The sequence below is a fragment of the Chamaea fasciata genome, unplaced genomic scaffold (assembly GCF_029207755.1).
Source record: "Chamaea fasciata isolate MVZ Bird 193981 ecotype frontalis unplaced genomic scaffold, bChaFas1.0.hap1 SCAF_19, whole genome shotgun sequence".
NCBI classification, from domain to species: Eukaryota; Metazoa; Chordata; class Aves; order Passeriformes; family Sylviidae; genus Chamaea; species Chamaea fasciata.
Genome location: NW_027094104.1, coordinates 2,131,396 through 2,157,998, shown reverse-complemented (window position 1 = coordinate 2,157,998; position 26,603 = coordinate 2,131,396). Strand labels below are relative to the sequence as shown.

The following is a 26,603-nucleotide window of genomic DNA, read 5'->3' as shown; positions in this document are numbered from 1 at the left end:
AGAGCACTGCAGCCATCTCCAAGAGCTTCTCCCCATTTATTTTTTTCCCATTTATTTAATCTTGTCCCTCAGAGGTCCCAAACTATTTTCAGGTTGCCCACCTGTGCACTTACCTTTATTTCCAAATTTTAACTGACATCTCTTATTAGAAATTTTTTTCCCTTCTTTTAATAAAATTTGTTAGAGCATCTGTGAGCTACTTCCCTCCATATTCCAACACACCTGATTTGTCTCGTCTCCATTTCACTGTTCCCATCTCTTACTGGTGCATTCTGTGGTGCAACTCTTGCACATCTGTAGCTTTTGGCCAGCAGCAGAGGTTTTTAATCACCTTCAAATAAAGTCCCTGTTGGACGAACACACAGCTTTACTTCATTCCCTTAGTTCTGCTTTACCTGGAGCCTGTTCCAGTCCTTTGGTCTCTTTTAAAGGAAAACCAGCTTGTGAAACCAGTTAGCGAAGTTGCTGACTTGGCAGCTTTCTCTCATAAGTACTCCATTCACATGAGCTTTCTTCGTGACAAGATGCCAAGTGTTTCTCCTCCAGAGCTGTAGCTTCACTCTCAAATTGAACAGCCTAAAAACTGCAGGTCACACTCAGGGAAGGACTCACCTACTCCAAAGCCTTTATTTTCTTGGATGTGAAACCACAGTCAGATTTGTAATGGAGAACACCTCCACTTGCTGATGATGGCACCAGACTTCTGTGAACTAAGAAATATTTAACTTGGAACAACACTGTCAAAATTGCCCTCACAAGACGCCTCCTGTATTCCCAGAGGTAAAACCAAATTTCTGGTTTGGGAGTTTTGTTGATTAGATAAATAATCAGAACAGTTCAAATTATGGGCAACTGCTTCATTCCAGGCAGTGAATCTTTACCCCACCCCTCAAAATTCAAGGGCTACATTCAAGACACACTCCAAGCAACGTACACTGAAGATTAACAAGTCATCTACCACTTTTGAATACAGTATTTAATACACGGAATTAAATATTCAAATCATATTAGGTTCCAGGTTGGGGTTCACAAACCTGTTGTGATCACCAAGTCCAAAACATCATTAAAACCTGCCACGAGCACACTGAAGGCCACATTAGGAGGACTGGACAATGTTAGAGACAGGAACACACTGCCCAGTGGCAGCCTGAGGTCCAGTTTGCAGAGCCCAGCTGGCCCAACCTGCATTTCAGGATCTGAATCCTAACATGCAGAAAGGTTTCCAGTGTCTGCCATTCCACAGTCACTGCTCGGCCAAGCAATGCAATTCCTGACGTGTCCCAGAGCACCTGGAGCATCCATCCTCTGCACTCCCAGGGAAATGGGATTTAAACTGACACCTGCTTAAACTTTACTCCATAAAAGCCAAATACTTTGTAAAACGTCTGAAAAAATAATGTCTTGCACATAAAAACGACACAAATCTTAGTTCTGTAACTGACAACACAAGCGATTTTTCATTTGCACTTCTATAAATTACAGTTCTGCAAAGTAAAGCACAGCTTGTATTCACCTCAGGTATTCAAGTTCTACCCCAAGAAAGAAGAATGGGAGTTGTTATAATCTGGCTAAACCCCTGGAAATTCATGGAGATCTCTTAAACAGAGCTGTAACAATCTGGCAAAGGAGAACACGTATCCAAATTTTAAATCATGCAGGAGAGAGTTTATAGAGATGCTACTTGATGTCTCTGCACATGGAATGACTGGACACGCATCACGGCAGATTTTGTATTACTGAACTTCATGTACAAAAGCTGATTTCAAATAAAACATTTAATGAAAAACAATGGTTCATTTAAACAGCTGAACTTGTTTTAGGGTTTTTTTTTGGGGGGGGGAGGATTTTCTTTTGTTTTTACATCTACTGTACCGTTCAAATCCTTTTTAACCAGCCTACACGGCATCTTCGAAGGTACAAATAGAAAAGGCATCTTTATAAATAGAAAACAAGGGGATTTTTTCAGCTTTTATTATAAATTGACATGACATACAAAGTTTACTGAACAGAAGTAATTTCATTACTATTTTTGGGGGGATCACCAACTTTTTGTGCAAACAATGCTAGCCTTCTTTTAAGCATTAAGAGCATAACTGCTTAAGAAATGACATAAGCAATAATTCTAGAACTACATCTCCCCTAAAATAATCTATTTTTTTACATATGTGCACAGCTTTAGCAAATTAAAGCCAGAGAGAAATGCATGATGTACTATTCAGAGGCATAATTAGAGTTTGCTAAAACTCAAGAGAGCTGGCAATTCAAGGAGTTTGTAATGAAAAGCTGCAGTTTCCCTCTTTCCTATTTTGTACACAAAATCAGTGACTAAGAACTTAATACTGGATGACGAATCACATCCACACCATTAGTTAAATAGTCTCACAGTTAAACACATCTTAAGGACCATCAAAATCAGTATTTACATTTTATAAATTTCTTGAAGACACCATTAGAAAGCTTATATACCCCTTCAACAAATAGGGAACTGCATCTCATGGTGATGGAATGAAATAAAAAAAAAAAAAAACAAAAAAATACCTGTATTTACAGCAGCATTGTTCCTTTATAAATAAAGATTATGAAAAATGAAATATTTTAAGGATAATAAAAAATTGAGGTGATGTCACTCAACCACAGTGCTTGCTGGAATAAAACCCTTCGGTGCTGATACTGTACCAGTAGTGAAACCACTTTCCATTGGAAAAAATCTGTAAACGTATGCATAAAATGTGTTAACAGCAGTGCAAAACTGCTCAAATATAGTTTAGTCAGCATCTTAGTATCTGTATTGAATACAATACATCGCAGAATACTTACATAAGAAGTGCAACACATTTTCTGGTCCAATTTTACAGTGCATTTTTCCCTCAAGAGTGGCATCTCGAAAGCCAAAGCTAAAGGCGCGGCCTGGCGCTGCGGTCTGTGCTGAGGACTCCGCGGCGGCAGACGGACACCAGGCTCTGCCTTAGCATGGCACCCAGGATGGGCACCCCAGGCACACGGGGCTGCACCCACATCCTCTCTGTAGCTGTGTAAATGTGTAATAAAAATATAAAGGAGCTAAAATGTTCAAGTTTAAAATGGTACACTGGGCGATCGATACATCAGAATTATCCACAAAACCCAAACTGCTGGTTAAACCTCAAAAAGCCAAGGTGGTACTTCGCTGTGTCTGGAATGTGAAAAGCCAAGATCTTTCCAAACAGGCACAAGACAAAGGAAGTGCTAAGTTCGCCAACTTGGATAATTTTTAGTGTAGAAAAAAATTGATTTATAATTTATGATCAATTGATAAATGATTTCAAATACAAGGATCAAGGTTAAACTGTAAATAGTCAGACGTCATTTTCACAAAAAGCTAACTGGAGAATTTCTAAATAAGAAAAGCAGAAAGTGTATCCCAATTCCCTCTCCCTAATGTTTCACAACTCCATGGTAGGAAAAACAGCCAGATACAGATGCAAAAATCTTAATATAAAAACGGTTTTACATATACTTAAATTATGTAAATTTCATAAAGTTCTTAAGACACTAATTACTAAAATTACAAAAAGATTTTTATATTGCTCTTCATGCTCAAACTCTTAGAATATTGTCATTACATCACCAAAACCAATATACATGTAGTACTTGCATAAGTAACTGAATAAAAACCCTGTTTAAACAATATCCTTGTTGAAATCATTTATTTCCATCCAGCAGTGCCTGTTTGGAACCTCTGTTGTCTCTGTGTGTAATTCTTTATAGAGCTCATGCACCCTAGAATGTCACTTCAATGCTTGTCCGTTGAATGACAATTGATTTTTGACTTCAGAGCTTCTGCTTCTTGCTCTGTTTCGTGACACCTGAGATGCTTTCCACTTCTGAAATCCTCTCTCTCATGGTATTTTCACTGTATCCATTTGCTGTCCCACTTTGTTCCTCAGAAGATTCCTCATCTGTCGGGGAGGCTGATTCTCCTTTCTCCAGCTTCTGCTGCATTTCTCGGAGCCTGGCCACAGCTTTGTCTATGGACATGATGCTGATGAGGTTAAAGTCATGCATGCTGACCAGGTGGAGCATAAAGTTTCGACACAAGTTCTTCTTAATGATTTTTTGTCCATAATTTTCAACAAACAGCATACAGGCATGATTCATTTGATTGTCAGCAATAAACCTGTCAAATAAGAAAGCCATCATTACACAAGCAGAACATTTTCAAAACCAAAAAGACTCTACAACATGACTTATCAATGTAATTGGAGGCAGCAGCTATTACACAGTCCAATATTTTTTCTTTTTAACGTCCAAACGCTACTAAGCACAAGAACTTCTTCAAAAGCTTGAACACTCAAAATTATCCTTTAATAAATTATCCTTTCCTAAACAAGTGAGCCAACTGAATTTTAAGTATTTAGTGAATTGCAATGCAAAACGATCAAATCCATACTATAATTCATACGTATCAAAACTAAGCACAATAACATACCCGTGCTTCATAACATGAAGATTCCATAATTTCATCACTTCTTTCTCTCCTTCGTTAACATCAGAAAATTCTTCAATTTGCTGGAGATGGGGATGAAGTACAGGAAAAGAAACAAACACACCCATCAGAACTGCATATCTGCTGCCAAGTAGTGAGAACATACCCAAAATTCAACTTACACACAGAAATATACATAGAAAATTCAGGCTCTGCAGTCACAAGTTAGAAAAATGTCATCTGATGTAGAGACTTTTGATGATAAATTACATCCTTATTATATTTAGCCCAAACTGTGTGCTCCTGATTCCAGCATCTCCTCTTTGAAGGAGAAAAGCAGAGCAGCCACAGACAACAAAAACTTGTTTGAACCCAAGGGGACTGAACTAAAGGCATACTTGAAAAAACAAACTTTGATTCCATCAAATGTCAGTACTTCAGCAAAATTTTCTGCTCCTAAAATGCAGAATTTTCGCAACGTATGCCCAAATTGCTCCCCAAAACATCTGCAGATGATCTTTTAATAACCACAATCCACTTCAAACAGCTTAGTGCAAAGGGAATAGTTACAGTAATGGTTTTCTCCCGAAGCCACTCCGGGTCCTTCTCGTCCTCGCTGTCCACCTCCATCTCCTGCGGGCGGAGGGGCAGGCAGGTGTCGCTGTGGAAGTAGAGGCGGTTGTGGCCGCTGCTGTACGTCCGCTGCTGCTCCACCTCCCCGTCCTCTGACTCCAGGAACTCGGACATGCTCGCTTTCGTGCGCTTCGGCCTGCCAAAGGAGAGGTCGCTGCTGTCACCGGCACGTCAGAGATGCAAACACTGACGCCTGACACTGATTAACATTGATTACTTTAAGCTCTAGGTTGCAAAAATGTTGGGAGGGGGGAAATCTCCAGCAATGAAATGATCACCATTAAAAACCCAAGAGCTCCTGACCCTCCAACCCTCCAGCTTCACCTTTTGGGGAAGAAAAGTTTTAGGGTAAGGCAGTTAAAGAAAGCTACATTGTTATGAAGAAGTGTCTCAACTGGAAAGATGCAGAAAAATCATGGGTGATGTTATCCTCCTTCAGTTACATTCTATTTAGTCATAACAGTGAAATTTAGTGCTGTGTATATGCACCTGCAGATTCACAAATCCCCACGTATCACAAATCTGGTTTATAGGTCAAAAAATTCTTCACAGAAAGAGTGGCTGGGAACTGGAATGGGCTGCCCAGGGAAGTGGTGGAATCACCGTCCCTGGAGGTGTTTAAAAAAGACTGGACGCGGCACTCAGTGCCATGGATTAATTGACAAGGTGGTGTTAGGTCATAGGTTAGACCTGATGATCTCCAAGGTGTTTTCCAGCACAGCTGAGTCTGTGGCCCACACACAGAGCTTGTCTGGCCCTCCCTACCTGCAGACCAGGATGTGTGTGATGGGGGTTCTCTTGACGGGCCCGTTGCGGCTGAAGGCGAAGCCGGGCTGGCGATGGATGTCCTGGGGGTTCCCCGCGTAGGAGCCGTCGTAGCACTCGTTGATGGACACGTCTATCCGAGCACCTTTTGGATGATACTGGAGCACAGTTGCAAATACTCAGCAGACAGTAATGACAATGCACCAAGAGGTTTAAACAAGTAACCTTTAAATTCTGAATACCTTCAATATCATCTATCAAAACCCTGATATAGCTCTAAGTTTCCTTTCACAACACCCGAATAATTTTTAACTCTAGAAGCAATTTACACTAAAGCTTCCTTGCTCTACAATTTTACTGTTTTATATAAAACCACTCAGAACTAATTAAAAAATTAAGGAAACTATCAGAAAAAGATTTCTAGCAAGAGTATTTCCATATTTCCTAGAGCTTCAAGAGACTTCCAACCTAACATAATTATTGCTTTTTACATCAAAGAATACATTGATGCAAAAGCAGTAGCTACATTTAGAATTCAGCCTCTAGTGGTCAGCATTATTTAATATATATATTTTTTAAAAAAGAAAGATCATCAAACCCACAATATTTCTGCTCTGTGTAACACACAAACATTCACAGAAAGCACCTCCTAACCTGTCCATACAGTCCTACAACTTCTAAGCTGGAAACAGAATTCCTGCATTTGTAGTGTCTGTGACTGACTGTACAGAGCTTCACAGTGCTGAACTACAAAATGATTACTTACAACATAATTAAAGATGAATCTGCTGTGGCAGAGTTTCAGATGTTTGAGTAAACTATAGAGTTTCCGACAGTTCAGTGTGCACCAGGGGCAGTGCAAGTCGTCGCGGGCCTCGGTCTGCTGCCTCGTGTTATTGTTGTAAAGGAACTGGTGCAAACAAAGGAACAGGCAGAGCAGAATTAGCAACAAATAAGTTTCATTCATTAAGTTCCAACCCCCAAAATTGGATCTTGGGAATTGTATCAGCTCAGTGTATGGAAACATTGGTATTTCAAGATCTTTTTTTTCCCACTGGAGACCCACCTGGCCCCCTCCAGACATCTAACAAGGAATGTCCTTTGTCTTTCAGGACATCAGATGTGCCTAAACTAGAAGACTAGTTTTCTAGAATACTTCCATAAAGAGGAGTCTGTGGAATGGCTTTCAGTCTGTGAATCTGAGACTCTTTAAGGCATCCAATAAAACAGCAAATGGAGATCTCCACCCAGCTCCCAAGCAAACATTTCAATTCCACAGAATATTTAGCTTCTAGTTTTTCTCTCTAATGACTATTTTCAATACCTGGTAAAATATTCGCAACTTCTGTCGAGGTTCATTTAACACATCTCTCTCTTTTCTTGTTTGAAGGTCTGTAGGCAAAGATTCTTTCACAGCTGAAAAAAATCACATGTAGACAGACATTTCTTTGGTGCAGAAGAACAAACATTATTTCTTAGCCAAGGATGGAAGTTCTGAGAAGGACACTGCTGCTGAAGGAAACAGGCTACTTGAATGGCCTCTGACATCGGTAGCTTCTACCAGCAACAAGCAAGTCTGGATGCTCAGCTTCCTTCACAAACCTACAGGCAAACCCACTTTAACACAAATTATCTCCACTGCTGGAGAACCATTCAGAGAACTTAAAAATGATCAGGTAAAAAGCAACATTCTTCTTACTCCATTTAAGCAGAGAATGATATATAGCTAAAAGGTGGGAAATAAAAACCATCCCTGTTTTCAGACTGCTGCATTCAAACACATCACTTAAATTCGATTTCAGAAGTTCCACAGGTCTCTTAACAGGCAGCAGAAATATGAGTAAACACACAAAATATTTAACTGAAATTTTAACCCTTGAACACTATTTGTATGTGTAATGGCACTGTTCAGTCGCTTCTGAGTCTCTTCCACACACTTTAATCTCTAACAGAACTTGATTTCATACAGATAATAAGGAACCCCACATAACTAAGCAGGTTTATAAATCTGCCTTCAAGAGCAACCAAATAATGACCCTACTTGCTGCTGAATGGTGATAAGACAGGAAAACAAGGCTCAGCTCTACTGACCTAACTTTTAGAAGATGCACTTATTTTGTATTAAGTACTTTGGAGAAGAAAGGAAATTTTATCTTCTTTCTGTGTGAAAAAGAGAGGAGGCCTAACACTATAGCCCGCACCACATCAGAGAAATCCCAATTCCATCACTAGGATTCAGAACTTTGTAATTACAGCAAAGTGTAAGCTGCCATACTTAGAAATCTTTGATGTTTTTATTCCACTGGTCTGCCTTGGGAAATATGCCAAAGTAAAATGACAACACCAAATTTATGTACCATTGGGAAAGATGTACTGGATTTTTATCAGAATGTCTGATAGAAATTTTGTACGGTTTTCACTCTCATGGTATTCAGACACTGCAAACAGCAAAACCATAACAAATAGCCCACAATGCTGCACATTACACTACAATATATTTGTGTGTAAGAGTTGGCTGTACTGTTTGGGAAGGTTGCTCTGGCTGTAACTTTATCAATTTACTGGAACATTTAGCTTTTCTGATGGAAGAAAAAATGGGTTCCAGGTTACACTGGCAATGAAGTTTTGCCATGTCCCTATTGCCTCTAAATTTATTACAGTAAACTACCACACACCTTCTGGAGTTAGTCAACTCAACTCTCATTTCTTTTGCAAGCCTGAGCATAAAACCTGCCTAACAAATTACAGCACAGGTCTCAAAGAAACTCTAAAACACAAGGAAGCCCGGTACAAGGAAGAGAAAGCAGAACAATTTCTACATCAAAAGTTCACGGACCTCCCACGTTCTGTTGGAATTACTTCACATTTGTGTGCACTGTCAGCCATTCATCCTAATGGAAGAAACGCAAATGTCTGCAATCCCTAGCTCAGGTAAAATACTTAATTCAGGGAATAGGTATCAGTCTTATTTAAATACTCTTGTACTCTGTCCAAAGAGAAAGATGCCTGTAGGTTGGCTGAGGATGTTAGGGGTCATTCTAGACATTGGCATCTGCACAGGTAGGGTGAAATGCTTCTTGCTCTCCCTTTTTTATCTCACTAAAGCTCTAAAAGCAGCACAAAGAATCACCACTCTTAGAAGGTCTCACCATCAAGTTTCTCAACGTTTACTGTAACACAACTGCATGAAAACCACATGTAGAAAAGCAGTGCTTTCCTCATAACAGTAATTTCCTTGCTGTCACTACTCCATCTCCAAAACATCACCCAAGTCAGACTGAAATGCCATTTCAGACAAGCTCTCCAAAGCACTATCAGCTCTTCACTAGGGGTGCCTCACTGCACACCCCAGAGACTAAGCCTGTGGACAGAACCACTGCACTCCAGATGGTCACTTCTACAACAGGGACCCAGAAGATTCCTTACTCAGAGTCCCAGTCTAGTTACAAGCTTGGAAATACTGATTTCTCTGAAGTGAACTGGGTGCCAATCCAGAGTCCAGGTGTATTCATAGGTGTTGAAACAACAGGTGCAGCCTGTTCTCTTAAGTTTTCCAGATGTCCTTGAGCTTTACCTGCCAACACAAGGTTCTAATCCAAAGTCACCAACAACTGAGAGTGAGACAAAATGAAGATGACATCTAGGCAAATTTTCCTTTTAGTTTCTATACTGAGCATGAAGCCATAGAGGCTGGAATATCCCTCTGGCCTGGGCCAGCTGTCCCAGCTGTGTCTCCTCCCAGCCCCTTGTGTTCCCTGGCCTCTTTGATGGTGGGGTGGTGTGAGAAGCTGCAAAGTCCCGAGTTTCCCTTAGTCTAAACACTGCTTAGCAACAACTAAAACATCAGTGTTTTCAACATTATTCTCATTCTAAATCCAAAACACAGCACTAAGGCAGCCACTGAGAAGAAAATTAACTCTATTCCACCTGAAACTAGGGCACCTATAAATGCAGAAGCTTACAGAACACTAATTGGAGTGAGTAGGGCAAACCAGACAATCCCAGAAATCCTAGTGATGGATTTTCCCCAATGTATTTCACAACAGGATTTACAAGCATTGTATATAATCACCCCAGTATTGCCCTGATGTTTAGCTTTTAACCTTTAAAAATGTACAAAATACGGGATACAACACAGCCCACTCAGTTTTGCTTTCTCCTGTTGAGAATTACCTGAAGCAGCTGTACCAGTGAGCCCTAAGCACACAATGGTTAAGCAGATGATTATTCAGCAGCAAAACCAAAGTTTGCTTACCTATAGTCTGAGTAGGTTTAACAGAATTGGGCTTGTTTTCTTGAGGGAGGCTTTCAGAATTTCGTGTTGCAAGAGGCTTAGCTATAGGAGCTGTAGACTTATCATTTGTGTCTCCTGTCCAACGAAGAGTAAACTGAAGTGTAGGTCCCTGAGAAAATGTTTCAAATGGAGGCAACCTCTGGAGAGTGGGGGAAATAAAAAAACCCAGCAAAATAAGTGCCTTCACAAAAACAATCATGAGAAAATATTCACAGAATGTAGACTGATGTAATTTATTTTAATGCATGCAAAGGCTGATCGGGATAACTGTGCTTGTAACTGTACTTTTACTATATAATTTGCATCATCTCTGTTTTTTTCATAATTCTATGATCATGTTCAGACAAAAATACTTTGCTACCATCTGGAATCTTCATGTTCTTCTCTTCAATCACTTACAACTCATACTCTCCCAGGACATGTGAGCATGACTATGTAAGTACATACAGTCACTGCATCATTGAGTGTTGATTCACCTCGGTCAACAACTTCTCTCTCCTCAACCCTTCCTCCTACACTGATACATCCTCTTCTTTTCATCCCTACATTCTATCAGCATTCTCTTAAGGTATGTATATAAGATCCCACCTGTCTGGGTTCCTCTTTCTTCCCTTAAATATTCTGCAGTTTGCTCCTTTTTGGTACGTCTAACTTGTTAGAACAGCATTTAAACTGCCGGATTTTCTAGGTCAGGAATTCAGAAGTCACTGAAAAGAGACAGCTGCCATACCTACAGTAGTTGACATCTGCTTGTATTAACGATCCAGTGTAGCCAAAGCATTCTAAACTGAGAGCTAAATTAAAATGTATGTCCATACATTCCCACAGAGAATTATTTCCTGCGGAGACAGGTCTCTTGGCCACTGAAACAATCCATACCTTCCCATCCAGAATCGTTTCCCATGTTGCTCTTTTCTTGCTAATGGGACACTCTTCCATTTCCTGCATGGCCACTTCATATTCCCCATCCAGAAGTTGCAAGCGTCTGTCAAGACAAAAAATGCATTATGTGTAAAAAAGCTCTTTTACTGTTTGTCTATTAAAATTCACTATTCCACAGTAATCAAGTTCCCAGGAACCTAAAGGCATGTTTTCAGGCAAATTTATTTGACTAGGTCTAAATCTTAGACAAACATTATCCATAACAAAGAAAAATGTTAAAGACTAAACCAAAAATATATACATTTTTATGCATGTTTTGGTTCTGCTGCAAATCAGTCTCATTTATACAACAGCATGCCTGAGAATGTCCTTGCTTATCATCACTACACAACTATCTAATGGTTCATTTCCTGTTTAGCATATTCAAGTTCTCCAGTAGAATTAAGTAAGAGAACAAAATACTGTCAAGACCTCTCACAAGATACAGATTAGAAAAGGACATTTCTTCAAAAACCAAACTCTTCTCAAAACATACTTCTCAAACCCCATTTGGATAAATAACCATTTTGTCAGAATAAGCTGGAGCTGGTTTAAGCAGCCTTTTCTTCAAGCTCCGTTTTGATTGATAAAGAAACCATCTAAATAACCTGCCTCTACCTGGGACCTGCATTTGCATGGAATGAACTCTTATTTTCACGTCTGTATTTTGGCTGTTGGCACCATGATTCTTTGCAGCACAAACAACCAAAATGCCCATCAATGAAATGGTCTGGTCCTTATCTTTTGAACTGGATCTGGAGGGCTCTAAACTTCTGACATGTGAGTTCACCCCACTCCACCTTCTTTGAAATACATTAAGTAGTAACAAGGTAATAAATAATTAAACTACAAGACAGAGTAAGCCCGTTACAATGTTAACTACTTGTTTGATAGTCCTGTAGTAACAGAGAATGGATGTCTTCTGTAGTTGTCAGGAGAATGAGACCTGTGACTACATCAGCAACAGTCTGGGCATGGAAAAAATTATGGCACCCAATAGAGTGTAAGCAGTAAGGGTTTTTCAGAGACCTTTTCTTTGTTTAACTTCTTAATTATGCTGTCACTGATCTCTAACAGAACCAGAGAAATTACATCTGTCAAAAACTGGCAAGGAACAGTCAAATGGATGCAAATTAACCGGACAATATTCAAGTTCACAGATGGGAATTATTTACAGTAATCACTGAATAGGTCTCAGTATAAAATGTGTTATGAAACCTGTAGGTTTTTTTAAAAAAACATAACAAGCCTAAGTTCTTATTGTAAAGAACAAATAAAATGCAGCCAAAGACAACCTACACTGTAACAAAGAACATATTAAGTTTATTATCAAATTTCTAATGATTAATAGAAGCTTTGTTTTTACAGTATTACCTGTTTTTATCAAATACAGTCATTTGTGCTACAAACGTCTTTTCCCCATCTTCACGATTTGAAGAGTTTCTTTTTCTTCTAGCTGGAAGCTCCTCATTGACATCTGCACGTAAGAAATACGGTATTCAATCATTATATAAGCAGAGATTCAAAAAATTCAACAGTCTCTATGCACTCATAAATGAAAGTGGCTATTGATTGTGTCAGATGTGCCATACAACAGAGAAGGACAATGCAATAAAAGAGTACTTAGCTTAACAGTAATAATATTTTAGGTATGTTCTCATGTATTTATAATTTCATTGAATTATTCTGCCAGCATAAAGAATTTGAGATTTGATCGTCCTCCATTTGTGGCTATAAAATAGTGAGAAATAAAGTTTTTCATTCTACATGTACTCTCCAAGGCTGTAATGTTTGTGTTGTAACACATGTCAACAGGATTAAGAAAATGGCTTTTAAAAATTTGTTACGGAAGTATTTTTCTATTGGCTTGTCATTTAGTTTTGCTGAGGAACACTGATAGCATCCACAGTGAGTCAGTAATGACCAGTGTTGGTGGAGGAATAATGACACTCTCAGTAACCACAGGGCTCTCTCCAACTGCCCACCCTCTAACAGTGTTGCCTCACACCTTCAGCATCACTTTAGTAACAAGTGGCATTAAATTTACACAAAACCAGAAGCACAATTTCTAACTACCAGCTGAATTTCAGCCCCATCTCAAAAGAGACTGCAAACAAATAAAAGCTGAATCACTCAGTTATTACTGGTCCTTGTCACAGTGTGACCCACACTGCTTATCAAGACAACTCCAAATATGCCCACGAGATAAACCTTACAAAATCAGATTTGAAGGTTGAAGTTACCAATGTTTTCATTAGTTTCGCCATTGATCAGTCCATTAAATTCTCTCCTTCCTGGGCGAGTGACTCTGAATAACAATGAGTAAGACTTCACCATATGGCTGTTGCTTGGTTCAAACTCATTGCTGGAAACTGCAAGTGATGGGAAGTTGCCTGGTTTTATTTGGCTGAGGTCTGGGTTTAAAGGCACCTGCTTTTTACCTGTAGGAACCTGTCTTATCGGACAACTGACATCCTGCAGCAAAACAAGAAACATAAGGTTCAGGTTTTTAGACTTCAGAGTAAAGACATTCAGTATTTAAATTGATGTCGTTTCTGAACCGTATTTGTTCTGCCAACTTTTGAAAATAAGCCTTATAATAAGCCTTGTAGCAGATATAAATAAAAAAATCTGGAACCATCCCAGATTTTAAATGCAAACCCAGATATCTGTGAGTGCACATAAAACTGGCATTCTATAACCCCTTCTGGCAGCAGCCATCTTTCTCTATATGACTAAAATAACGCTAACATGAGGCACTTAGAAAGATTGTAGAACAGTCATTAATACTAATTTAATTCTGTTTACCGAAAGAAATTAAATGTTTGGGTTATATATATATTCTTTCAAGGGCTTCCTATTTTCTCCTTGCAATATTCAAAGTGCACTTTGTGCTATCTGTGAGATAAAGAACCACTTACTTAGGATTTGTTATATTCAGCTACATCTCAAAGAGATCACTGAACAATGTGTAGTTGGGAAAACAAGACAAGATGGCCTAAATATGAAACTTGCAGCAGAACATTTGGAATAACCATTAGCACCTCCTGATGTCACTACATTTACCCATACTGTAACAATTAACAAAAGTGGCTAGAAACAGTACTAATTCTTAAAAACCTGTCAAATAGGCCTAGCATTGGGGAAGAACACACAGCTCTGCCTGTGAATCTTTCCCTTTCTGGTTAAAACTTAGAGCATTACTGAGCCTCCCATATTCTCATAGTTGGGAAGGTAGTTTGCCAACTGATGTGAAATAAGCACAGCTAAAACTGCAAGGAAATTCAAAAACGCTTTAAAAATAAATACAGAATTGTTTATGATTCACAGTAGCTAAAATCTGCAGTAATTGAAATCATCAAAGAAAAAAACAAGAAAGGAAAAAGACAAGAGTTGGCAGACAGCTGAGGAATTCAAAACTTCTCACTCCTGAACTCTGAAAGGCATAGGCTACTTTATGATTCTGGATTGCCTGGTTTCCTTAAGCCACTGGACATCACAACAGAATGAATACTTTAATGATGTGACACACAAAAACTGAGGTAAAACCAGAAGTGGCTGAAATTCAAAATGAATGGATGTGATTTACAAGCTGAATTCAACCAACAAAGCTGAATGTTTTTAAAAACTCATTTCTCATAAACCAGTGCAAAATCCAATAGAAAACAACTTGAATACATCAGTTTTTAAATTTAAAGGCTAATTGCAGCAGAAGCATCACTATATGGCAGTGTTACTTAGGTATTTCAGAAGCTGGTAAACATCTAGCTTTAATGTACATTAAAAATTTGTCAGATCACTTTTACCTTTCGTTTCTTGTGGCAAACTTTCACCAGCAGTACTTCCAGAGTTACAGAATTTTGTTCATTCTCTGAGTTTTGTGATGGCTTATCTAAACAGAAAAGCATTTTAAGTCTGAAGAAGTAAAGACCTATTCAAGGATATAAATCCAACTGCAATTCCTTTTTAACCACTGGCACCTCCCAGGTACAAAGACCTCTAACCACATTCTTAGTTTCAACTCTCCCCAAACTTACTACAAATTTCCACTTGAGAATATATCCTAATTATTCTCATATAAGCCGATTAAAAGACACAGCTGATCTCCAAAGTTTAAAAAAGCAAGCTTGTTACCTTTTTCTAACAGAGAAAAATATCATGGGTAGATTTAAGGACAGTTGGAATACACTAATTACAGATGAGTCAAATTATTTTTCTCAATTTTTTTTTTCTTTACAGCTCGCAAACCTGAAACTTGGGTTTAAGATCCAGATGCTATCAGATAGGAAAATAAAACAAAATTACATTACCCCCCCTTTAATATTATGCAAGGCTAAATAAATGCACAATAGCTGTTAAAGGATTCTCGGACCAACTTGAAAAAGTCTCAGAAAGTAAGACTTTGTTTCAGAGACTGCACAATAAATTTCCTAGAGCCTGGAATCTTCAAGGCAGCTGCTGCCAGCAGTGGGATTGGCAATGGCAACCAAAAAATTAGAAATATTATTTTTAATGGACTAACAGCTTTTGCTCTCAGAGCAACAGAAGTCTTCATTCTGGTTGAGGAAGTCCAATATTCTGATACTGAGAGGCAAATCCTTACGTATTTGAAAGACACCATGGAATGACTTCAGGTCACTAAAATATGATTTCCATGGCTTTTGTAATTGTTAACATGAACTTTCCTTCATTTCTAGACTCAACTTGACAAAATTTTTCTTACACTTCTCTTTTAAGGTAGAAACTACTGTATCTTCCACCTATTTGAGGGCTGTGGTGTTTTTCAAAGCAACTTCAAACACCAAAGACACACTCCCAGAAAATCACATTCTTTGGAAAACTATCACTTTCCTCAAGGTCTGTTTCAGTTTGAATGGATGATGGCTTGAAGTATTTCTCAAAATCGCTGTTTGGACTAAAACCCTGAAGGTTTATCTCCTTAACATCACAATTACACTACAACATTTCTAAAGCACTACTGAATTATAAGTAATGAGACAGGCTGAACAAGTAAACTAAAACCTGCATCCAAACAGTGGAGAGTAAAAACATTCAAATATTCCCCTCACAGATCTTTACTAATTTCAAGGTGTTATACAAATTACCAGTGGAATGAACGAACTGGAAAACATACCATTCTTATGGAAGAACCCAGTAAATGTAAGTTGCAAATGAGCAGACAAGCTAAACAGAAGAAGAAGGAAAAAAAAAGGAAATGTTAGAACAAATAAGCGTTTTCTTCTCACAGCAACCACTTCAGTGATGTTGGGTACAGAACTCTAATGATTCAGTCCATCCTTTTAACTCAGAAATTGCTGGGATACAGCAGTTGCAGTTGATGCAGAACTGACACCAGTTTTCTCTTTACAGACTCATTCTCTCTGTGTACTCTATGACTTGATACATTAAAAAAAAATTAAACACTGCAGCAGAGGGACACTGCCTGAAGACAGGAGATCTTCCCTTCACAGGAAGGCAAACATTTGTTGGACAGCCATCAGCAACAGAGTTAAGTTTTGATGGAAATTTTCTAGAATTTCACCCTGAACCACAGGCTTGGTGTAGATTAAAACAAAATCAAACCAACAAGTAATTTAAGCTCAGTAATGACAATCTTTACAAGGGGGAACGTGCACCTTTAGAAGTAAAGACTCTCAGTTACATCCAATCCATACTATTCATAACATACACCATCAAAATATAATTGCATCTGTTTTGTTTCACAGACTAGACTATTCTGCTGCCCGTAGACCCATCTTATTTCAAATCATAAAATTCAGGGCATATTTCCATTTAAAAACAAGTATTCATAAATCTAGATGAAAAAAGGCCTCAAAACCACGTAGTATTTCCAAAGTACACATTGAACAAAATATAGTATAATCTGTCCCACTCCACCACCAGACACAACTTTGTGCACCTTCTCCTCAGGCAGATACAACCTGACACTCCACACTTATTTTTAAACACAAACATCCCCAAGAGCTCTGAATCGATCAATGGGAGTGCCCGACAGCTCAGGCATCATTCATCCATGTTACTTCTCCACACTAAAGCACATTTTTGATAGTTTTGAAAGCACAAAAATCAACACACACAAATCAGTATTCTATGTTGTTTCAACCAAGCAACTAACCACACTACATGGAGCAAAATATAAGAAAATTAATACACAGTAAATCCGTAAAACCTTTTAGAACACAAAATGTAGAAGTTTGTTTCAGATTACACTGTATCTAGCACTGCTGCCTCTGAAGTACTCTAATGATTTGCAAACACTGTGGGAAAAGGACAGGTTAAAAATAGCAAGTATACAACAACATAAACTCCAAGTAATAAAATTTCATGATATTTTCCCAACTCTACTTTAATTTATTTCTTTTTTAATACAAAAACACACAGAGATTACTTACTGACACAACCGACACTCCTAAAAACAAAATGAAGGCAAATACCTATTTGAGGTTTCTATACACGTTTTAAGAGATGCCACAACAAATACTGAAAGTTTATCCCAATACTGCTTTTCTCCAAGTTAAGTGACCAGCATACATACATACATTTTCAGATTCTGGAAGCAACCTTTCAAACAGCACTGCCTTGCTTCGAGTAATGACTCTTTATCACTTGCACTTTATCAGTCAAAGGACTTTTGATTCAGCCCATGCATGTACTCATTTGTACCCACACACACAAATAATTATACAGCAGGACTGTACCTGTGAGATTCTTGTTCTCCCTTCATTTTTTCTACTTTTGATAACATGTCATCTACTTTGAACGTTTTCCTGTCAGGAAAAAGTAAAAAGAATAGTTTTACACAGCCACTATACCCACAACTCAGAGCAAGAAAATGTATTCAGCCTGAGCTTTGCCTTGATTTTCCACCTAAAGCTGTCTATATATACCATTTCAGCCTTCTCTTCAGAAAACACCCTTTAGACACATGTATACTTTTTTTAAACCTAGTATCATGCCTGTGTTATAAGGGACACAACTGCTTCTCAAGTAGTATCAAAAACAATACAATGAATTAAACCCAGACCTTGCAACAGTCATCCTACTGCTCTAAGAAGTTTCATTGAACAGCAACATACTGAAACGCTTGCAGTGAACATGTTTAACGACATTTTGGCTTTGTCAAACAGAATCTTCCTGTTTTACTGACACTTACACATACCAGGAATTGACATCTCAGCCCCTCCATCATCACTATTTTAATCCTTATCATAATAATGAAAAACACTTAAAACCTTATAGGACAAAAGAGTTAAAAGCCTGATTAAACCCCTTATTTCTCCACACATTTCTATTAAATGGGCACAATGCAAAGAGCAATGAATGTGGAAGCTACCTCTGAGCACACTCACAGGAAACAGGGGACAATGACAACCAATGACAACAATGTCATAGAGAATAATCACTTCATAGCTTTCCTCTCTGCAATTCTGACATCAGTCTGCTCATGCTCATATGTTCAGCCTGTTCCACCATACATACAATCTCATGTTCATTGCTAAATAAAGCTCTCTCACGAGCAGAAGTTATTGAACATGTTACAGAACAGTCTTTCCATTTTTCATTAAGGGCAAGTTAAACATTTGGCTCTAGATGCCCACAAAACTGCACTTGACCACAGTGACACTGCGAGAGTGCAAAGGCACCTTTGCTTTACATTTATACCTTAGAGAAATGGAGCATGAGGAACATAAACGACTGCCAAACACTGGATTTCTTGCAGAGGGAACACCACCATACTCTGGGGAAGGGGGAAGCATTTGTCTACAGGAATACCCTGACCAAAGAAACACTGATGTCACTCTGGCCACAGTCAGCACGTAATGCTCGTGAATGATTGAGTTACACATCACATGGTGATTGAACAGCAACACTGGGCAACAAAAACTACAGGGCTGCACTCGGAGAACAGGGAGAAAAACAATTATGATTTGTGTAGTAAACAATCACTGATTCAAAGCTCTACTCAGCCCAAGAGTCACACATATGACAGACTGAAGAACTGACTCACCTACACTAAAATGTGGGATTGTTAAAATGAACATTGCAGTGCTCAATTTGAAAGCAGGAGATGTTAAGAACAGAGCAATTTGTTCAAAGTTTCAGATTCTAAGGTAACTGTTCTGCAGCCACCGTTCTGCAGAACAGTAAGTTTAGAGGGCTTTCTCCAAACTGAGGAATTGCTTACAACAGATTTAGAGCAAAGTTATGTCATGAGCAGAATACGAGCCAAAAACCAGCTAAGAGACAAACACGATCCCAGAATGGGGGAAATTTAACGATCTTTCATAAAATATACTAACATCTGACACAACCTGTATTTAGTATGTGACCATTATTGATTCATAAAGAACAGTGTCACAACCTTTGCTAAATCCAGGCTCAGATTAGTCAAAACAAGAGAGCCCCCTAAAAAAAAAAATCTTTCAGAGAAACTAAAAATAGCAACCGATAAAAAATTTTTGCCTTTGAAGTTAACTTGTAAGAGCAGAAATTCCTTTAAAATGAATGACTATTTATGTTACCATGTTCCCATGCAAAACAGACAAAATCAAGTTTTTGTAATAACCATCCCTCACACTCAGGATTTTCAAGACAGCATTTACTTGTGAAACAAGTATGTGCGTCTTGTACATTCCTTTCTCCACCCACTCTTATCCCAGAAAGTAATAATTAGCAAAGTATTAGAAGTCACAACATAGCATGCCATTATTTTGCCAATAAATAATGTAATTATTCCTTTATCTAAATACTGTATGTGAGGCAATTTTATTAACAGTTAGTAACCTATTTCCAACACCCTCATTTGGTCTAATAATACCCTAACAGCTGAAAACAGCCCCAGAGACACCAAGTCCAGTCCAGCTCTCCATCAAGTATCAGCTGACCAAAGCTCATCACCTCTCCAACAAGCAGCAGCTTCAATACCTTTGTAGCCAGGTTGACACATGCCCATTAACCATTCCCAATGACCATTCTCCTGTACTCTAAGCATTCTAGGTCTTCTAAACACTTTCTCAGTATTAAACACGTGGAGCAATATCAACAGATAATTTCCTGGTAAAAATGCAGTTTTAGTTCCCTACCTCCATGGGGTAAGTCTGTCTGGCATTTTTCTCAGACTACCATAGAGCTGGAGGTAAAAGATGTGGAGCCATGGTTACTATTCTTTAAAAAAGGTCTATTAAGTTTGGAGATCAGTTCTTTATATTTTATTGATGATACTGTTTACCGAAATGGCAATCAAAACAATTACCAACAATTTAACAATGGCAACATTTAGGAGTTCCAGGGGAATATATTGATGCACTTGTATAGTCCACATAAGCAGGCTAACAGTGATGCAGTACCAGAAAAGACTTCTTTGCAAAGAGAACTCTACTAACATTTGCACTTGAAAAGTGAAACAAGAACGTAGATTTTTCCTAATATAAACCTCAGGATGATCTTCTCTTGTTCAGATACTTTCTCTCTTTTAGAGTCTCTTTTTCACCAAAACAACAAGATCATAGACCTTAACTACTTGTGTTGAATGAAGAACAGTGATTCAGGTCTTGTGCATATCTGTAAGTATTTACCAGCACAGATCGGTAAACAAGGATCCTGCTAATCCCCTCAGGAAGTACAGTTCAGACTCTTTTGCCAATCCCTGAGCCCAAACTACGTTTAAATTACAACTTCTGTGGTTTAAGTAGGCTGAAGAGAAGGGCCACAGCACCGACTGAGCATGGAAAGGGCAGAGGGAACCCAGGGGGGACACACTTCACAATTACTTTCTGCCTTCCTCCCTTTCAACTGTGCTCGCTCACTTCTGTTGCATTACTGTGTTTATAAAGAAAACATACTGAAATGTTTTATTAAATCTCCCTAGACCTAATTACGAGCATGATTTCAGTAAGTCAGTATTGTCAGAACTATTGAAAGAAACAGCTGTAATCTGTCTGTTAATAGAACACCTCCCAACCAAACTCAGGGCTCTAAAACAAAGTGTTAATGGAACTGGTAAAATGTTTCAAACAGAAACCAAGCATGACTTGTGCAGCTGAATCAACCAGAATCTGGAACAGTGGATAACAAGGCACAGGGCACAGCAGATATCCAAGAGAACACTTTCAGGTAACACACACATTTCAATCTATAATGAATTAATCAAAGTTATAAGCAAGAACTTACTGTAGTACAATCCTAGTTAGAAAAACCAAACAAAACTAAACCACAAAAACCAAAACAGCCTGAAAATAATTCCTTAAATATTTTTTCTGACTCACTTTAAAATATGCAAAAAATTCATTTTGGTAATTTCTATAAGAAAAAGTAAGCTGCAACTTCAAGCTTAAAAAAGTAAATAAAGCTGATCATTACGTGTGCTAAGTACCTGAAGTTGTACGTTACGGATTCAGCTTTAAGGAAGTTATATTGTGGCATTAAAACTCATAGAGGAACATTAAACAATATCCAAGAGATCCAACAATGCCATAAGCAGCTCCTTTAATTTCAATAAAAATACGCAAATGCTATTGATCAACAGATCATGCAAATATTACCTCCCTTAGATAAAAATAGGAAGTTTGAATTGTCTGCATAATCACATTTTGTTGCATATTTGCTGTACTTAAGTCCCACGGCAACTGTTTCTAAGCGATAAGAACTTTGGTGCTAAAATATTTTAAACTAAATGTTCGGATTACAAAAGAAGTCTAAACTGTAACAAAGGATTTTCAGTGAAGGGGAAGTAACTGGAAGGGCCTTGTGATTCTGCTAATAAATAATGTACACTGCACTTGTCCCTCTGCAGTGTTTCTGTGTTTTCAGGTCCTCTGACAGGCAGCTGTATCACTTCACATGACAGGAATGACTATTTTGCAATATCAAAACTGAAGCCCATCTCTCACATGTATCCAGTTCAAAGCAAGCTTTTAAAAGTATTTTCTAGAGTTCTTCTAAAATACTACAAACAGACCTGCTTTATTTTCCAGCTTTTAAAATAACTACAGAAATAATTACTGGATTCTTTCAAGACTAATTAACAAAGCAATAGTTACGTATTTGGGTTTTGGTTTTTTCAAAAACAAGTGGTTAGGTGACAGTTTAAAATACAATGTTTCATATGATTATGATTGAGCACCATTGATGATTACAAGAGCTGGGATGTAACACAGTTTTGTTTGGTATTTTTTATGAACTTCTCCTCCCAAACAGAAAACAAACACGTGTAAATTAGTCAGGATTGTGCAGATAGTTCTCCACATTTGAATACTCCCAGTATCCACAGAAGTCACAGGGATAAAGCTACACATACACTTAGCATTGCAAAAAAATCTCTTAGGTCTCAGAAATCAACTGTACACTGAAGTATGCATTTTAAAGTTCTTCAAAAAGAAAACAGGAGGTCACCCTCCACTGCTTTTTGGACTTCTGCTACTTGGTGAACATTTTAGGATTACTTTACAAAAACAATTTTACCTTTTGATATTTGTGCGGGAGTTTCTGTGGGACATGTAAGTGAGAGTTCTGTGCAAAAATATTGGCTGCAGGGGGGAAAAAAATAGAAAATGGTTATGCTTTAATTAAAATTTTCTGCAAGTGCAAAGTAAAGGAGTGATAAAACCAATTACTCACTGCTATTAGATTCCGGGTACGTAGAAATCTGTATATCTGTGTTGGTTCTAAGAAAAAGGAACATGTGTTATCCAGCAGAACTTACACCTCCAGTAAGACAGCCTTATAATGACAAAAAGTATCTAACTTAGTATGGCAATTAATTTGAGACAATTATCACAAAAGCCATTAAGTGAAGCATCACAATGCCCAAATAACTCCAAGTTACCACATTCAAGGTTACCTCACCACCTCTACAACACAAAGCAACTTCTTGTTTAAGGTGCCACAAATCAACTCTGACTGCTCTTGCTTTACAAAAAACGCTTTTCTTACAGGCTTTATACCAATAAAGGGCAGAAAAAGCAGCTCAACATATCATACCCTGTGGTCATATAGGTAAGTTTTCTTCATATGAAGTTAATGAACATGTCTGCTATGATACCAAAATAGCACAATAAATTTACACAGTCAGACAATTTGGATTCTGACTGCTTTACACCTCTGGCAAGTACCAAGGTCACCTGCAGCAGGTACTGAAACAAGAACAGGAACTGTCAGTAGACTGTGATCCATTACGGATCATTCTAAGGTGGGAAATTAACATTGTTTTTCGTAAAGCAACTACTACTTCCAACTGAAAAAGGAGAGAAAATAATTCAGTTGTTCACACAATGGACACTAAAGCACAGCATCATCTCAAACAGGGCTGAGAATCAACGCTCAAAGGATCAAGACTTGCCTACAGATGAGGAGGACCTTCAGTTTAGTTTTAACCAATTAAGTTAAATCAAGACAGGAAGCGTTTTGTCTGGAGCAGGTTATCTCTAACAATTCCAAACTAAATCGAAATCCACTGTATTTAAACTCAAATAAAAGCCAACTATACTAAGTAACATCAGTAAAAAACTTATAAATGACATGATAATACACATCAAGTGGAGAGAAAAAAGAACAGACAATGTATTGATGCCCATGCTAAGGCTGGTAACACTCCGCTCCCCACATAAAGAAAACAAAGTTTATTTTAAAAGAAATACAAAATTTTCTTTTCATATGACCGAAAAATATTTATTTCAAAGAGCTGGAAACCTTACTGTGTGGAATTCTGCAATTAGAAGTAGAAAAGGACAGCATTTTGTTTCCTTTAGCCCTTTTTAAAGATATGAGTCAGCCTTATTTCTACAGAAACGAACGTAAGACCCCACAGAACACATAATTAAAGAGAAGTATTACTCTTAGAGAAGGAAATCTTAAAATGATCACAGTATTTCTTTTTAGAAGCCTGATGAAAGCCAGTGAAAATCTACTTAATGCAAATTATCACAATAAAATCTGTATTTTTCAAATCAAGATAAAAGAAAGAAATTAAGATACATGCACCTTGCCACAAAGTGAAATAGAGTAGTCACAACTTTGAAAAAGACATCCCAGGTCTTCCAGTCTCAAAAACCCCATGATGTAATTATAATTTCTTAATGTATGAAAACACTAAGTTACATTCACAAGGATGTAATTTCATTTCAAGGCAACACATTGCTGCTTCAACATTAGTTTTCCCAAGTGGAAAAATTCTGAAACACACTCCTCAACCTGCAGAGAGACATATGTCTCACAAGTCTGTATTACTCAGCAAAAGCCTAAAATAAATCTTTTATCTTTTCCTGGCATATGACCTTGAAAAGGGACAAAAACAGTCAGGAAGAATGTGATTCAATACTACAGAAGTTAGGATTTTTTAAATCCAGTATTTACTTACTAAAGTTTCCCCATGCTATTCGCACTACAGAGTTAATATATAATGTGTGTATATATATATATATATATGTATTTATATCTACACTGTATCCTCCTCCTGATCCCCACCTGCCCAGCTCTGCGCCTTCCTTGTCTCACACACTGAGCCACGGGCAGAAGGATTTTTTCCACCTCGGGCACTGACACCGAGAAAAGCTCTTAAAACGCAAGTCTGCCACTTGACCCATTTGCAGCACAGTATTTACTGAACACAGAGTGGTGTTAAAAGGACTGAGACTCAAACGGCCACACATTATTCGAGACTACACCAAAAACTCCAACACCGTCACCGTCTACAGCAAGTGCGAGCACTGACAGCACCAATCCCAAAACAGGATCATGTCTTCAAGCAGGGCATTAAAGATTCCCTTCAAATCCTGGCAACTGCACAGAAATCTTTTAGCGCAACTTAAGTTTACTGCTACACTGTGCTTTTAAACCAGATTACCACAAACAACTTTCTAGTGAATTCAGGGGGATTCTCTTCCTAAGTGGAAGTGCCACAGGGGGAATGCCTGGGTCGCAAAGGTCAATTTCCAATACGAAACCTCGACTAAATGAAAATTATTGCTAAACAAAGAAAAAAACCAAGTACAGTGAACTCTTAGTCGCGTCCTGCCCCTGAAAGGGGCTCAAACAGCAGAGGCCAAAGGGGAAAGGGCCCCCTCGCCCCTCAGTGCCCAGAGCCTCCCGGGGCTGCTGGAGGAGGGAAGGGAACCAGGCGCTCCGAAAGCCTGATGGGAAGCGCTACTGAGAACCAAGTTCATCGCTGGGCGCGGGCACACACACGCACACACACCCTCGCCCTCCGCGGGCCCCGGGCGCCTCTCGCCTCCCTCCCGCACACCGGCCCCGCTCCCCGCGCTTCCGCCCGGGCCCCGCCGGCCCCCGCCTCCCCCGGCCCCGCTCCCTCCCTCCAGCCCCCGACCGTGTTTACCCCCGGAAGCCCCTGCTCCCCACAGCCCTCCCCTCCTCCTCCCGCCCTTTCCGCGGCGGCCCGGGCCGGTCCCGCCGGCTCGGCCCCCACTTCCTCCGGCGACCCAGTGCTCACTCTCGAAGGCCTGAAGAAAGAGGTCGTGGTCGGCCTGGATCTGCTCCATCTTCGGCTTCTTCACGGGGGGCAGCGCCGCTGCCGACGCCGCCGCTGCCGAGGAGGCCGAGGAGCCGCCCGAGTACCCGCTGCCTCCTCCGCCGCCGCCGCCGCCCGCGGCACCGCCGGATTTGCCGCCGGGAGCCGCCGCCGCGGCGGAGCCCCCGAACCCGCCGCCTCCTCCGCCGCCACCTCCTCCTCCGGCGGCGCCGCCAGCGGAGCCCGAGCTGGGCCCCGCTCCTCCACCGTGCTTCTGAGGAGCCATGGGGGTGGCCCCAGGCGGGCCCCGGCGGGACGGAGACCGAGCGGGGCGGGCAGGGCCGGCCGGGGCGGGTGCGTGAGGCGGGGGGGGGACGCGCCGCGCTCCAACTCCGCCAAGTCTCCTCCGCCCCGCTCCCCTCACAGCGCCGCGGCCGCCGAGCCCGACCGCCGCCGCGCGCCCGCCCCCCGCGCGCGCCCATTGGCCGCGAGGATGGCGCCGCGCCGCCCCATTGGTCGGCGCCGGCCCCGCCCCCAAGTGACGCGCGGATGGTTCTGGAAGCGTTTGGTTGGTCCGCGCGCTCGGCGCGCGCCCCCCCCACTCCCCGCCTTTGAACTGAATTCGCGGGAAAGCGCCGCTCGCGCTCCGGCGCGGGGCATGATGGGTACGGGGGGGCGCCGCCGCCGGGCTGAGCGGCCGCCGGCCGGACCCGCCCTCGCACCCCGCCGGCCGCGCTCCGGCCGAGCCCCCGGGCCCCCGGGGCCGCCCCGGCCCCGGCTCCCCGGGCCCCCGCCTCTGCCTCTACCCCCCGCCTCTCCATGCCATCTCTCGCTGCCCCCGCGGCCGCACAGCTGGCTGATGCCCCTCTCGCCTGAGGGGCCGCTCCGCTGTCCGCCGACCTCAAGAGCTAAATTTTTTTTATTTGTCAAAATAGAAGCTCAGGTATAAATCGGTATCGGTTTCGTGGTGGAAGTGATTGTGCTGGGTCGGCCATGAGGTCCTGCTGCTGTCCCATCGCTTTAACTTAGCTAACCGTGGGGTT

The 26,603-nt window shown here is 40.2% G+C and overlaps 1 protein-coding gene across 1 annotated transcript; it reads right to left on the bottom strand.

Annotated features, from left to right (window-relative positions):
- Positions 1-958: 958 nt before the first annotated feature.
- SUZ12 (SUZ12 polycomb repressive complex 2 subunit) lies at positions 959-25,873 on the bottom strand. Its single transcript, XM_066200889.1, has 16 exons — positions 25,543-25,873; positions 22,716-22,762; positions 22,560-22,624; positions 17,798-17,866; positions 16,213-16,262; positions 14,885-14,970; positions 13,322-13,553; positions 12,453-12,555; positions 11,037-11,142; positions 10,119-10,296; positions 7,188-7,279; positions 6,630-6,773; positions 5,864-6,021; positions 5,036-5,234; positions 4,469-4,548; positions 959-4,156 (listed from the first exon to the last, which is right to left on the bottom strand). Exons 1-16 carry the CDS (start codon positions 25,844-25,846, stop codon positions 3,811-3,813), a joined length of 2,259 nt encoding a protein of 752 aa, XP_066056986.1. The 5' UTR covers positions 25,847-25,873; the 3' UTR covers positions 959-3,810.
- Between the last annotated feature and the right edge of the window lie 730 nt (positions 25,874-26,603).